We start from the raw sequence: 15265 nt of genomic DNA, 5'->3' as shown, positions 1-15265 counted from the left end.
AGTCTCAAATGTGGGTTCTGTTCCTGGTTCCTGCCAAGATGGGTCCCAGTTATAAATTTTTTAAACTCATTTGCCTTCCCATTCTCATGAGTCCTAAGCCTTTTGAAAGATATTCATTTAGTGTGGTGCTAACGAAGTATATTTAAGAGGACATTTCAACACTTTATAGGAACATTCAGCATGTTTATGTTCTTGATACTCTTCAGGACACTTATGAACTAGAATACTAAAAAGAACACTGAAGAACATTAGTAGCTACCGTGATGAAAATCTACAATTTAGTCTCCAGCTGTTTAACAATGTGGGGGGATAGGTATGCCTGTCGTCTTTTGCTATTGATTTCTCAGGTGTAGGTTTAATGACAGAATTCAATTAAGCTTCATGCAAGAAAACAATTTTGCTGGATCTGACACTGCATGGAGAACTTTATTCCTGAAATGCCCCCAAAGTCATAAAATAACAATCTTACCAGATGGTGACAGCAAACTGGAATTGTAAGCATGTTCTGTTGAGGAAAAAGGTGATTTAAAGTTAGTTTAGTTTGTAGATAAACAACAAGGACCTACTGTATAACACAGGGAACAATATTCAATATAATAACCTATTAAGAATTTGAAAAAGTATATCTATATCTATATATATATATATATAGCTGAATCACTTTGCTGTATACCTGAGACACAACACTGACTGTAAATCAACTATACTTCAATGAAAAAAATTTTAAATCAACAAAATTGGTTTAGTGCGTGAATTTGTACATTAACATCTTTAATGGGAGTGAATGTAAAATGAATTACAAATAGCTACCAAAAGAGGGCAGTATGATAATTTACTAATATTTTCAACAGTCTAATCAGTTCTATTAATTCTCCACAAAGACTTATCTCTGGTGAAGGAATTCTCCCAACTATTGACAGTGCTCTATATATTTGTCATACAATGGTCTACTGCTGCTGCTGCTAAGTCACTTCAATCGTGTCTGACTCTGTGCGACCCCATAGACAGCAGCCCACCAGGCTCTCCCATCCCTGGGATTCTCCAGGCAAGAACACTGGAGTGGGTTGCCCTTTCCTTCTCCAATGCATGAAAGTGAAAAGTGAAAGTGTGGTCTAGTACATTTTAAACTAAAAATGATGATTAAGAACTTTGGTTGTTGGCTAATGTTCATTAGGATGTATAAATGTGTATACCTGCATAAACTAAACTTCCCTTAACTGTATTTCTTTTTATACCTATTAGCACAGACTTTATACCTCTAATTAAACCATTTATTTATTCTGAGTTAACCTAGAACAGACACCTCTGGGTATAAAAACTACAAGAACTGCTGTGTTATTTATTTTGGGAGGATGCTCAGATTCCTTAAAAGAAAAGTAATTCTATTCTTTTTCAATGAAAATGAATACACTTACTGGAGAAACTTCAGAAAACAGATAAAAAGAAGAAAATTAAAATGACCTATAATTTCACCATCCAGAGATAATACATATAAATCTGTGGTGCTGGAGAAGACTCTTGCAAGTCCCTTGGACTGCAAGGAGATCAAACCAGTCAATCCTAACAGAAATCAACCCTGAATATTCACTGAAAGGACTGATGCTAAGCCGAAGCTCCAATACTTTGGCCACCTGATGCAAAGAGCTGACTCACAGGAAACGACCCCAATGCTGGGAAAGATTGAGGGCAGGAGGAGAAGGCAGCGACAGAGGATGAGATGGTTGGACGGTATCACTGACTCAGTGCACGTGAGTTTGAGCAAACTCTGGGAGATAGTGAAGGACAGGGAAGCCTGGTGTGCTACAGTTCATGAAAATGTACAATAAGATCATGTCACAAATTTGTAACATGATTTTTCTCATAACACTACATCCTAAACATTGTGTTGTATCATTAAACAATTATCCCCAATATAATTTTGTGATGACTGCATTGCACTTCATTGATTGGATGTGCCACTAATTTATATAACAAACATCCTTTAATGGACACTTTAGTGTGTACAATTTGTCATGATTACAAAAATGCTGCAAGAAATCCTCTTGGTAAATTTTTGCATACACACTGAGATATTTCCTTCAGATATTCCATGAATTTTGATTGCCAAGATGACCTACAGAAAGCAAACCAATTTATACCGCCCTTTGCAGTACATGACTATTACTTTCCCAAACTCTAACCCACATAGGGGTTATAAATTTTTTAACTGTTTTTAGTTACAAAGGAATGGTTATTTCCATAGTAGTATCTGATACACAATTAAAAGAAAGAATAAGTACACTAAAAAATAAAATTGCAGAGTGAAACATACCTGGTAACTTGAGGGAACCTATTTTCCTTAAATGGTGGTAGGGTACTGATTATTTTCTGGTATAAATAAAACCCAGTTCTGCTTGAAAACACACTGAATGAATGTTCAAGTGGATAGTGCAGAGTAGTTAGTTCCTTGATTCTCTAATTTAATTGGCACTGCCTCTTCTCAATCTGTCCAATATATCCCTCATGCTACCTTAATATTCCACCAATCAAATGAGTCTGTTAACAGGATTTTAATTTTGAGAATGCTCCTGGGAGCACTAAGGGAAAATCAGTCATTTACAGCTTAGAATGAATTGATTCCAATTGGCTGAAGTCTTATTATGTAGCAAAGATCTACCATCCTGAGCCATGTTGAAAATTTCTGGGAAGAATCAACATTCAGTATGGGCTACCTGAAAATGACACATTGGTTTAGGCAGGTGAGGTAGAGAGGGGGTGGGAACATGGCACAGACAGGGAACAGCACTGAGGAAAAGCTGAGATCAGGAAAAAGGGATGGAGAGTGATGCTGAAGGACAACACAGGATAATATTGCTTCCTTTTTAATTTTGTCCAGTGGCTGACCTGAGTCACCAATGGTTTCTACCTTCTCCATTGCAAAATCCTTTGATGAGAACTATGTACCCGATGGCACCCCACTCCAGTACTCTTGCCTGGAAAATCCCATGGATGGAGGAGCCTGGTAGGCTGCAGTCCATGGGGTCGTGAAGAGTCAGACATGACTGAGCGACTTCACCTTCCCTTTTCACTTTCATGCATTGGAGAAGGAAACAGCAACCCACTCCAGTGTTCTTGCCTGGAGAATCCCAGGGACAGGGGAGCCTGGTGGGCTGCCGTTTATGGGGTCGCACAGAGTCGGACACGACTGAAGTGACTTAGCAGCAGCAGCAGCATCTACCCACAAGGAAAGGGGCTGATTTGCATTTTACCTCTTTCTTAGATGCTAGAGGAAACGGACAACTCAGGGGTAACAGGAGAGCCAGAGTAGAGAGGGGAACTTTACTGGGCCATCTCTGGGTAGACAGGTTTGGCAGGCATGGACTCACAATCAAGAAAAATCTAATCAAAACATAGATTAAAGGCTAGATCAGCCCAGCCTTCAGGGCTCCCAGCAGAGACCTACATTGATGAAGGGAGAGAATCCAGTAAATAAAAGCTAGAGATTTTTAAATTGTTATTGTCCACGTTTTTCCTTTGGCTTTTCCCCCCCCTTCTAATGGCCCAATTATCAATGACTAACATTTTATTCACTTTTTCTGTCTCTCATTATAATGCTCCACATCACTCCTCCTGGTTCAACATAGAGATGTCCCCATAGGCCATCCACTTTCCTGAGTATCAGCATCTGTTTCTCTTGGGCTCTCTCCTAACTCACTTCCAATTTGTTGCTAGCAAAGAGGTGGTCGGCATTTCCAGTGAGTCATATATTTGAGTTCCATGCCACTCTTAGGAGACAAAACATTTCCATTGTTAAAAAGATTCACAAGCAAGGAAAGGAAAAACACTTAAGTTTTTCAGACTTTCCTTTGGAAACTTACAAAAAGCAAATTTCAAAGCATTATTCATTTATTGAAGTGTTGATTTAAGTCCATAAATAAAATTATTGTGATCTGTCTATAAAATTTACTCAAGATGACTCCCTAGTGATTTTTTTAAAAACAAAGTCCATATATTCCAATTATGATGAACAGGAGTTTGGCATGGCTAAGGTTTCAATGGAAGTCAAATGGAGGAACTGGCAACTCAAGAAACTGGCCCCCTCCTCTCCTCCATGGAGTCTCTTTCCCTACATCACCTCCCTGGCACATTCTTCGAGAGTTATTGCCACCACTTCCTCAAATCCAATCCCACATGGCCAAGTGTAGTCTGACCACTGCCATGTGAACACCTTACTCTCATTGCCTCTCTAACCCTACATATCTAAGAATTAGTCCCTCATTACCCCACAGCATTTCCATACCTAATCATTCTTGAATTTGATAGACTGCTGGAAATGTAACAGGGAATGGACAATTTTGACTCCATGTTGGATCTGTTTGACTGTAACCTTTGCTTTTCATTGCTTTTGTTAATATAATCATACATAATGGCCTGCCTCAGGGAACCCTCCTCTTCCTCACTGTTAAAGTTCCTTTGTTCAGCTATCAGGGAGACAATCTGACCCTGCCCACCTGGGAATGGCTGCAGAAAAGAAATTAATATATCCCCTATTTTTCAAGATAAATGGCCTTTTTTCTTACTTCACCTCCCCCAACTCTGTTCTATAAAAGAACCTGGCATCCAGACCCCATAAAATGGTTAATTTGAGACATTAGTCCGCCATCTTCTCAGTCTGCTGTCTTGCCAAATAGTTGTTATTCCTTGCCTCAACACCTATCTGTAGACTCAGTGGCCTGTTGTGCAGCTAGCGGAGTGAGCTTGACTTAGTAACACCAGCTGAACAATTTAAGTACGTTAGTTTCCTGCTGCTGCTGTAACAAATTACCATGAATTTAGCGGTTTAAAACAATGCAAATTCATTATGTTAGAGTTCTGCAGGTCCAAAGTCCACCTGGTCTGGTCAGTCTTGCCAGACTAAAGTCAGGGTGTCAACAGCCTGCATTCCTTTCTAGAGACTGAGGGAAAATGTGTGGCCTCCTTATTTGGATAAATGGCAGTTCCTTGCAGTTGGAGCACCCAGGTCCTCATTTTCTTGCTGGCTGTAAGAAAGTTCAATTCTAAAAGCCACCCACATTTCTTGGTTCATGCTGCATTCCTGAAGCTTCAAAGCTAGCTACAGTGGATGGGGTGGGGAAGTCCTTCTCATGTAGCATCCCTCTGAATCACTCTTCTGCCTCTTCCAGTTTTAAGAAAGCAAGTGACTAGATTGGGCCCACCCAGGCTATCCAGGATCATCTCTCCATCCGATAGTCCTGATCTTTAGTCATGTCTGCAAAATCCCTTAAAGGCTACATATTTAAGGTTCCAGGTATTAGGAGTGGACATCTTTGGGGAGTCATTATTTTTCCTTTTGACTCAAAAATTCAATTTTTTAAACTTACAGAGAATATGAGTTGCAAGGAACCACACTGTGAAGAAAAAATCCCACAGGGGTAAAGTGAAGGGCCCAGAACCCTAGAGTTAGTTTCAGCAATATAGCTGAGTTTACGAACCAAAGCCTCACTCCTGACTCCTCCCATTCTCCACCTCCCACCCCCAAATCCAGTCATCCATCCCGTGCATTCTTCTCACCATAGCAGCGAGCTTTTGAACGGATTAAAGAGAAATGATGTGTGTGATGGTAGTAATAGTGAACACTGATTGATGCTTCCTGTGAGCCAGGCTTGACACATGAAGGGCTTCATACATATTTTATTATTTAATCAGCCAACAACTGTATGAAATATGTGGATTCCTTAGAATCAGTCCTTTTTAGTGTTTGAGAAACTAAGGCCAGGCAAGGTTCTGTGAATTGTTCCATGCCTCCCTCAGAATTCTCTGTAGAGCTGGGGTTTGAACCCCAGCAGTCTGATTTCAGAGGCTACCCTCTGGGCCTCTATTCTGCTTCCCATGATAGACTCTGCAGACCATAAATTAGTATATAAATGTGGAGTATTATTACTAATATTCCTTAATTTCTCTCTCATCTTTTTCTTCCCATGCACACTGCCCACTTCTAAACCCAGATCTTGATCGCCTCACACTTAAGTGAAATATTAGGAACCAGAATCTTCTCAACTGGAAAGGATCCTAACGTTCTTCACATTTGACTTCTCCCCCAGTTCAGTGAGCCAGCCACCAAATGCATACCACTGGCCACATCCAACTGACCTCCGTTGTTCTATCTTGCCCAAATAATGGGACTCACACTGAAGTTTTTGAAAGTTTGAATTACTTACCAGCATTTAAAAATCAGATTTCAAATAAAATTCCAAAATTTTACCCTTCCAAAATTGGAAGTTTCAGATGACCTCTGTCAGCTCTCTAGCCCTTGAAAGCATGCTCTGGCAGGAAGCTGATGGATACGGCTCTCTCCTCTTTCTATCTTAAAAGTGTATTCACTGATTCCACCATTTACTTAGCACTTGGGTGTATACCACTGGGCACTGTTATTAATACTTAACTTTTTCCCTGTATGTCTTGTTTTCCCAACTAAATGCTAAACTGCTTGATGCTTTATTATCTTCAGTTATCCAGTGCAGGGCTTTGTATGTGATAGATGTTCAAAATATGTTTGGATTGCCTGACGACATCATTATGGAGTATCAGAAACACATCACAGGTAGTTCAAGAGCAGGAATTTAATGCAAATACTGCAAGGGGTCAGGTCCCTGTGATACAAACCACAGCAGGGGAAAGATGGGCAGATCTGAGAGCAGTGAGGCCGAGTCCATTAAGGAATGACTTAATACTTCTTAGATGGTTATTGCTCAGAATTGCCCTCTGGAGTAGTAACCACAACTGTCACTCCATCTTGCCTAACATATCTTCCAAAGGAATACAAAAATGGCTATTCAAACAAACAAGCATCTCCTGCAGCAACAAGCTCAACACTATACCTTTATTGACCTTTCCTCTGTTCCTAATGCTCTCTTCCTGCTCCCTCACTCCTGATTCCTGGGATCAACTCAAAAACCACCTGCACCCAAGTCATACAAGGTCATGTGTGAGGTTTCTGAGGTTTTTCTTTTTCTTCTGCTATTTGATATGTGGGAAATATAAGACTTCAAATGGGAGACAGTCGGTTGTCTTTAAACCCGAGACTGTTGTAATAACTCTTTACTCCCAGCACATCCCCCCATCCCAAGTTGGATGGGAAAGATAAAGGCTTAATCTTTTAGGAGTGGATCTAAGAAGAATGACTAGACCCGTTAGCATGAATATTTTAGACCCAACTAAAATTTGTAATCCAGTGACAGTCCTTCTCTGGATTGAATTACTGTTTCAATGAGAGATGATTCAAAACAAGGCACCACGCCTTAGGCACTCTTATATGGGAACCCCAAACAAAACAATATTTTTTATGATACTAGCTCTCAAGGACTCTCCCAAGAAGCATATTTTTCAGACTTTACTACATAACAGACAAAATGAATGAAAACATTTCTTCAGTGACACAACCGAAATGTGTTTACTTAAGCTGTGACCATCTCACGTCACAGTGCTCAATAAATACTGACATAACGTTTTTATTAAACAATTAATAATGACATCACTAAAGAAAACTTCAGCTCTTAGCTGATGGAATTTCCCCAAGTGCAAACAACTGGCAATTGTAGGTGGGCCTTGGCCAAAATGGGAAGAGTGAAATGTGTTCTTGATCCCCCAGCCTCTGGGTCTTGCTCCTCTCCCAGGTGAGGATAGGAGAACCACTCCAGAGCTGATCTGGCCTCTCTCAGGGGTTAACAGATCTAGCAGACAATCTAGGAGATGCATTTTGTGTGTATTTACATGCATTTTTTTTCCGGGAAGAATAGAGTCCCAAAAGAAAGTCTATTTAAGTTAACAAGCATGTATACAGCATTACTATGATCCAGCACTTCATAAATATTATCTCCTAGTCCTCATGACAATATTACATGGAAAGTAATCCCCATTTTACAAATGGGGAAACTGAGGCACAGGAGGTCAAACAACATGGAAAGGGATATAGCTAGGGTCTGAGCCTAGCCTTTCCAGCCCTACTACATTGGGCTGCTTCTCACCTTGGGCTGTGATCTAAAACAACGATGGGCCACTGACCTGCTGGCCATCCACCCTGCTGTATCAGGAAGGACGTGCACTTTAGGAAGGAGGAGAGCCTTGAAGTAAACTATTTCTGACAGGTGAGGGATATGAGAGCATCATCCCCCACTTTCCAGTGTCTGTGCAGTTAGACATATAGACAGTAATCTAGGCTTCTGGTCAAGGCCAGTGCAGATAATGGAGTTACTTGGGTTATGCTTTCCATTGTAAAATGCTAGCCACAACTTGGGTTCACTCTACTTCTAAAGGCTCATAGCTTCTGGAGCTTTTTAGTCTGATATGTAAATACTTAGTGCTTCAAGAGGCAGCGAGGGAGTGTGCCTCTATTGAATGCTGGCATTAAGTCCAGGCATCTTCATGGAATCTACCTCCATGCCCATGAAACATGGCCCTCCATCCAGACCTCAGCTCCCTGGCCCTCCCCTCTGGCATCCCAGCTGTCTCTTCAACATACCAGGCACAGCCTCACCTCAGGGCCTTTGCACTTGCTGTTCCCTCTGCCTGAAATACTCTTCCCATAGAGAACCTCTTGATTTGCCCTGGTGTCTCTTTCAAATGTTGCTCAAATATCATCTTCCCTGAGAGACTGATTCAGACCACTCTATTTCCAAAGGATGAATGAGCATGCCTCCTTAAATAACTTTAAATGTGAGTAAGAGACTAGGCTCTTAAGGGAGAGGTTCAAATGCTGGCTCTGCCATGAGTAAATTCCTGGCATTTCTCTGCTTGTATTTATTCATCTGTAAAATGGGGGCAACTATTTTAAATGAAATTATATTACATTTACAAAGTATTTTTATCACAGTTTCCACAGTAAGTTGTAATGTTAATTCAGGCTGTATGACTTTGCGTCCTTGGATAAAGTTTACCTTTATATAATAAACTGTTTTTCTTAATGCAAACAATGTGATATAAATAATTTGCAGAGGAGCATTTTTAAAAAATCATGTAGTTTCTAAGACTTGTATGATGTCATTTGCATTCTAATTCTAAAACATTCCTATCTATTCACTAATGCTTGAATAGTCAGAGTATCTACTATAACACTGTGTTTGTCTAATGCAAGTTTCCTTAGCTTAGCAACATTTCCTAGAAAGACCATAGGTTCCATCATTTTGTATTACACATCAGGAAATGGAAGTTCACAGAAACCATTTCAGAGGTGAAGGAGACTTGAGATGACCTAGTAGAATATTGTAAATCCAGAAAAGCGGCAAAGGTAGTCACTTACACTGTATTTCTTTACTTCAAAAATCATTTATTTACGCACCATAGGCGGCATAAGGAAAGAGTGTGTGATCTTTATTTGAAATTAGCTTTCTCCTGGTTTTCTACTGCTGATCACCAACACTGGATACAGTTATCTCTGTGGTCTTTGCTCAACACAAAAAAGGGAGGAAATTTTTACTTAAATCATTTGAAAGACAGATCTTTTAGGACTTGGAGTTCACTGGAAGAAAAGTATTATAACATAAGCCATAGGTCTGGAAAAGACTAGATACCAAATCAGTCCAAGCCCCTCAGTCTACAACGGGGGGAAGAAGCTCAGGAACATGAAGGGATTTGCCCAAAGCTTGGTCATTTATTTCAATTTTTCAAGGCCTCCTGTATATGAGACATTGGGGGTATAAAGCAGGGAATAAAATATAAGCAGGGAATGAAACAAAACCCCTGGCCACAAACAGAGTTTACATTTTAGTGATTTTATGCAACTCACTTTAAAGTTTTAAATTTCTACCTTGAAAAATATTCTATCACTGAAAGTTCTTTACTAATCCAAACTTTATGTCATTTGCATTCCTAAAGGGAAAGAAGAGGCAAGGGTTTAGGTCATATAAGACACTTACATTAAAAACAAGCACAACTGCCACAGACATTGCAAAGGCATCCTCAATTTACTTTGATGGGTTTTTACAGCACTGTGATCTTGTGAACACGAGGCTTCTTGCCAAGATCAATCTGTTTCTTCTTATTTCCTTGAAGCAAAGATGTACCCACGTCATGGTACGTTTCAAACAGCATGGAACATCGACTTACTTCTTAATAGATTAAATCAGCGAAACTATTGCTTTTATTCCTCAGGTGTCTTGGAGGTAAAAATCCATCACAAGATAAATGAATACAGCAAAGTTTCAGTAAAAATTGTGTAAAAGTTAACATTTTTAACTGCTTCAGGGACTAAATATTGAGGGAGTGGTTAAGGACCCAAGTTCTAGAATTCTGTTGTTGTTGTTGATCAGTCACTTAGTCGTCTCCAACTCTTTGCAACTCCATAGACTGTAGCACGTCAGGCTTCCCTGTCCTTCACTATCTCCCAGAGTTTGCTCAAATTCATGTCCATTCAGTCAGTGATGCCATCCAACCACCTCATCCTCTGTCACCCCCTTGTCCTCTTGTCTTCAATATTTCCCAGCATCAGGGTGTTTTCCAATCAGTCAGCTCTTTGTATCAGGTGGCCAAAGTATTGGAGCTTCAGCATCAGTCCTTCCAATGAATATTCAGGGTTGATTTCCTTTAGGATTGACTGGTTTGATCTCCTTGCAGTCCAAGGGACTCGCAAGAGTCTTCTCTAGCACCACAGCTTGAAAGCATCAGTTCTTAAGTGCTCAGCCTTTTTTACGGTAGAGCTCTCGAGAATGCTACCACTTCTACTTTTCAGTTGTGTGAAGTGACTCCAACTGTCCAAGCCTCAGTTCCCTCATTTAGAAAATAAAGGATTAACACTTGATTGTAGCTCCTGTCAGGATTCACTAAGGTAACACATGAAGCTTTTTAAAAAATACTTATTTATTTGGCTGAGCCAGGTCTGAGTTGCTGCATGTGGGTCTTCGATTGTTGTTGTGGCATGTGAACTCTTAGTTGCAACATGTGGGGTCTAGTTCCCGGACTAGGAATCAAACGTGGGTTTCTGGCACTGGCATTGTGGAGTCTTAGCCACTGGACCACCAGGAAAGTCCCAAAGTATTTAAACTAATGTGACAAAGGTAAACCTCTATGAAGACCCACACCCTCTCCAGCCTTCTGTTCTTTCATCCTGCAGATACTGTTAGTTTAGGCACTCAGCCTTTCAAAGTGAAGGTAAAGTCACTCAGTGTTTGACTCTTTGCGACCCCATGGACTATATAGTCCATGGAATTCTGCAGGCCTGAATACTGCAGTGGGTAGCCTTTTCCTTCTCCAGGGCATCTTCCCAACCCAGGGATCGAATGCAAGTCTCCCATATTGCAGGCAGATTCTTGACAGCTGAGCCACAAGGAAAGCCCAATACTGGAGTGGGTAGCCTGTCCCAGGAATTGGACCAGGGTCTTCTAGCATTGCAGGCAGATTCTTTACCAACTGAGCTATCAGGGAAGACAACCTTTCAAAACCTCAGGTTATCTCCATTTTCACTTGAGATCCCTAGCCCCTCCCTTTCAGTGTTTTTCAGATGGCTACCACTGTTTCAGCATCAAATCCAAACTGAAAATATCCAGGCACAGCATTATCAAATAGAACTTTCTGCAAAGATGGAAATACTGTGTCTGCACTGTCCCATAAGGCAGCCACTAGCCCCGGGAGAACACTGAGTGCTTGACATGTAACTTGTGTGACTGAGGATCTGAATTTCTAATTTCACTTCATTTTAATTAATTTTAAATAGCCACATCCGTTTAGTGGCTATCCTATTAGAGAGTGTGCATGTCTAGAGGAAGAGGAGAAACCTGGAGTGTCAAGAGTGGGGAAGTTTTTCCTAGAAGTCCCCCAGCAGATTTTCCCAGGTGTCTCTTTGGGCTAAAGCTGGTCACATGCCTACTCCTAAATCAAATATTGGCAAGGAAAACCATTTCCACAGGTAGCTTAAAATAATCAAGATTCAGTGCGGGCACAGCAGCCCCAGCCCTGGCAGCGCCTGAGCTAGAGCAGGCAGCAGGGCATGGAGGGGCTCAGAGGAGCTGAGCTGGCCCGGGGTGGGTGAGGGGCCCGGCTGGACACTTCTCTCTTCTTTCTGTAATTGATAGTTTGGGCGGTAAAGAGATGGCTGACAGTGTCAAAACCTTCCTGCAGGACCTTGCCAGGAGAATCAAAAGACTCCATCTGGGGAATGTGTACCATCTCAAAGCTAAATGCTTGAATTCAGCAAAAGAGACAGGAGCAGCGTTGAAGAAGGGCAAGCAGTGTCCTGGCTCAGAGGAGAGCCCAACGCATAGAAAGGAAGCAAGAGAGTGAACCACATATTGTTAGTAGAATTTTTCAGTGCTGCGCTTGGAATGGCGGAGTTTTCTGGTTCAGTCTCCTTATTTTTTCGAATTCCTGTCCTTCAATCACTAACAGCCCAGATTATTGGTGATCCATACTACATGGGGATGTCTGGTCGTGGCTGGAGTTCTTCCTTACATCACTTTTCAATGCTCTCTGGGTGCTGCCCCTCTTTGTGCTCAACAAAGTCGTCAACATGATTTGGTTTCAGGATATAGCCAACCTGGCTGGCATTCAAGGTATCGGGGAGGAAGCCTCACCCATTCCCTAGTATCAGGAAAATAAATGCTGACATGCTCTTCAACCACTTGCTTCAGGCTCTCTTCCTCCTCCAAGGGATGTTTGTGAGTCTCTTTCCCATCCATCTTATTGGTCAGCTGGTTAATCTCCTGCATACTATACTGCTTCGTCTATCGTTGGTTCAATAAAGGAATTGAAATGCACCAGCGGCTGCCAAACATGGAAAGGAACTGGCCTTACTACTTTGGATTTGGTTTGCCCCTGGCTTTCCTCACAGCAATGCAGTCCTCCTTCATTGTCGGTGGCTGCCTCTTCTCCATGCTCTTTCCTTTATTCATTATCAGCACCAATGAAGCAAAGACGCCTGGCAAAGCATACCTTTTCCAATTGTGCCTCTTCTCCTTGATAGTTTTCTTAGGCAAAAGACTCTTCCACAAGACAGCCTACCTGCTGTCGGCCCTAAGTAGATCTACTTCTGCAGAAGAATTCCCATCACCACACCCATCTCCTGCCCAACTGAAGGCTGCTGCAGGCCACTGAGTTGGTCACCCACCATCCAGAGTAGGTGGGTGGGATCAGAAAGATGCTGTGGCAGGTCTTTTCCTGGCTCACCTCCATTCCCTCCCAAGGAAGGTGAGGCCTACCCTGCCAAGAGCCCTGCCCACACTCCATTCTCTCTGAGGAATCCAGATTTTTGTCTCCGGTGCATGTAAAAGGCAGAATCTTCCTGATACCAACCAGTATGGATTTTCAACACTGGTAAGTCTGAAAGGACCATAGGTTTTTCTGCAGTTCTTTTCTAGCATTTGCAAGCCCCATTCCTGGACTGATTTGAATACTCTTTCTCCCTGTGCCATTTCCCCTCTCACTTCCCCATCTTGCCTTCCACCACTCTTGGATGAATGGATTTTTGTAATTCGACCTATTGTATTTGGTGGACCTGTTATTTTTGTTCTTCTGTGAAGCACATATATTGGGCGTGTGAGGGACAGGAGGCTCGGCTGCTCCTGGTCACTCACTTTATAGTCATCACTGTCTTGTTTCTTGTAACTCAGGTTAGATTTTGGTCTCTTGCTCCACTGTAAAAACAAAAAACAAAACACGAGCCGGAAGACACGGGACAGAAGAAAGACCTCACAGCCAGATCTCCACCATGTTTGAGGAATGATTTTCCTTCTCCACCTTTAAGGGGAAAAAGCTTTCTCACTGGTACATTTAAAGATCTGCCAAAGACAGGGAGGTACCAATTTCGGACAAGTGTCACTGCAACATGGAATGCTCAAAGAACCTGAACTTTTAAACTCTGGAGGTCTGAACTTGACTGCTGGCCACTTCAGGGTCTGTCTGGTGTTTCAAAGGAGTATTGTGGGAAGCCACTCAGTCATGTCCAACTCTTTGAGACCCCATGGGCTGTAGCCCACCAGGCTCGTCTGTCCATGGAATTCTCCAGGCAAGAGCACTGGACTGCATTGCCATTCCCTTCTCCAGAGGATCTTCCCAACCCAGGAAGTGAACCTGAGTCTCCAGCATTGCAGGCAGATTTTTTACCATCTGAGCCACCAGGGAAGCCTGGAATATTGGAAGCCAAAGAACACTGGGTGCTGCAAATAGGAACTGAAGGGGTAAACTTATTAAACCCTTTAAACCTGAAAAAAAAAAAAAGTCAGAATTTACTCACGAGAAGGGTGGAAAGAGGAGAGCACCCTACAAAGCCAGGCTTAGCCAGCAAGTAAAGAAACAAAGCATGGTTGTAACATTAACGATCAGGAGTAAGTTCCACACAGCTTCTGTACTGTCTAGATCAGGAGTAAACTACAGTCCATGGGCCAAATCTTGCAACTCAAGTTTTACTGTCTCAAAACCACACCTACTCATTTACATTAGTGGTTGGGACATAGACTTGGATTACTGTGATATTGAATGGTTTGCCTTGGAAACGAACAGAGATCATTCCGTCCTTTTTTAGATTGCACCCAAGGACTACATTCTGGACTCTTTTGTTGACTATGAGGGCTACTCCATTTCTTCTAAGGGATTTTTGCCCACAGTAGTAGATATAATGTTCATCTGAATTAAAATTGCCCATTCCAGTCCATTTCAGTTCACTTATTCATAAAATGTCGATGTTCACTCTTGCCAGCTCCTATTTCACCACCCAACTTACCTTGCTTCATGGACCTAACATTCCAGGTTCCTATGCAATACTGTTCTTTACATCATGAGACTTTACTTCCATCACTCAGTCATATCCACAAGTAGGCGTTGTTTTCACTTTGGCTCAGCCTCTTCATTCTTTCCGGAGCTATTTCTCCACTCTTCTCCAGTAGCATATTGGGCACCTAATGACCTGCGGGTTCATCCTTCAGTGTCTTATCTTTTGGCCTTTTCACACTGTTCATGGGGTTCTCAACACAAGAATACTGAAGTGATTTGCCATTCCCTTCTCCAGTGGACCACATTTTATGAGAACTCTCCACCATGACCCATCCGTCCTGGGTGGCCCTACATAGCATAGCACATGGTCTCACTGAACTGTGGAAAATTCTTCAAGAGATGGGAATACCAGACCACCTTACCTGCCCGCTGAAAAATCTGTATGCAGGTCAAGAAGCAACAGTTAGAACCGGACATGGAACAATGGACTTGTTCCAAATTGAAAAAGGAGTATATCAAGGCTGTATATTGTCACCTTGCTTATTTATATGCAGAGTACATCATGCGAAATGCCGGGCTGGATGAAGCACAA

General features: G+C 41.8%; 1 protein-coding gene and 1 pseudogene across 1 annotated transcript in view; one reads left to right on the top strand and one right to left on the bottom strand.

Moving 5' to 3' along the window:
• ADGRG2 (adhesion G protein-coupled receptor G2) overlaps positions 1-15265 on the bottom strand; it is a 69542-nt gene that overhangs the window by 44072 nt on the left and 10205 nt on the right. Inside the window, exon 2 of the mRNA XM_052663902.1 lies at positions 470-505. Within this exon, the coding sequence (XP_052519862.1) occupies positions 470-505 (36 nt within the window). The remainder of the gene's footprint in view (positions 1-469; positions 506-15265) is intronic.
• On the top strand, positions 12016-13059 carry LOC128070606 (etoposide-induced protein 2.4 homolog; annotated as a pseudogene).

The sequence above is a fragment of the Budorcas taxicolor genome, chromosome X, assembly GCF_023091745.1.
Source record: "Budorcas taxicolor isolate Tak-1 chromosome X, Takin1.1, whole genome shotgun sequence".
In the NCBI taxonomy this organism is placed as follows: domain Eukaryota; kingdom Metazoa; phylum Chordata; class Mammalia; order Artiodactyla; family Bovidae; genus Budorcas; species Budorcas taxicolor.
The sequence above is the reverse complement of the archived record's forward strand: the minus strand, read 5'-3'. Positions and strand labels throughout refer to the sequence as shown.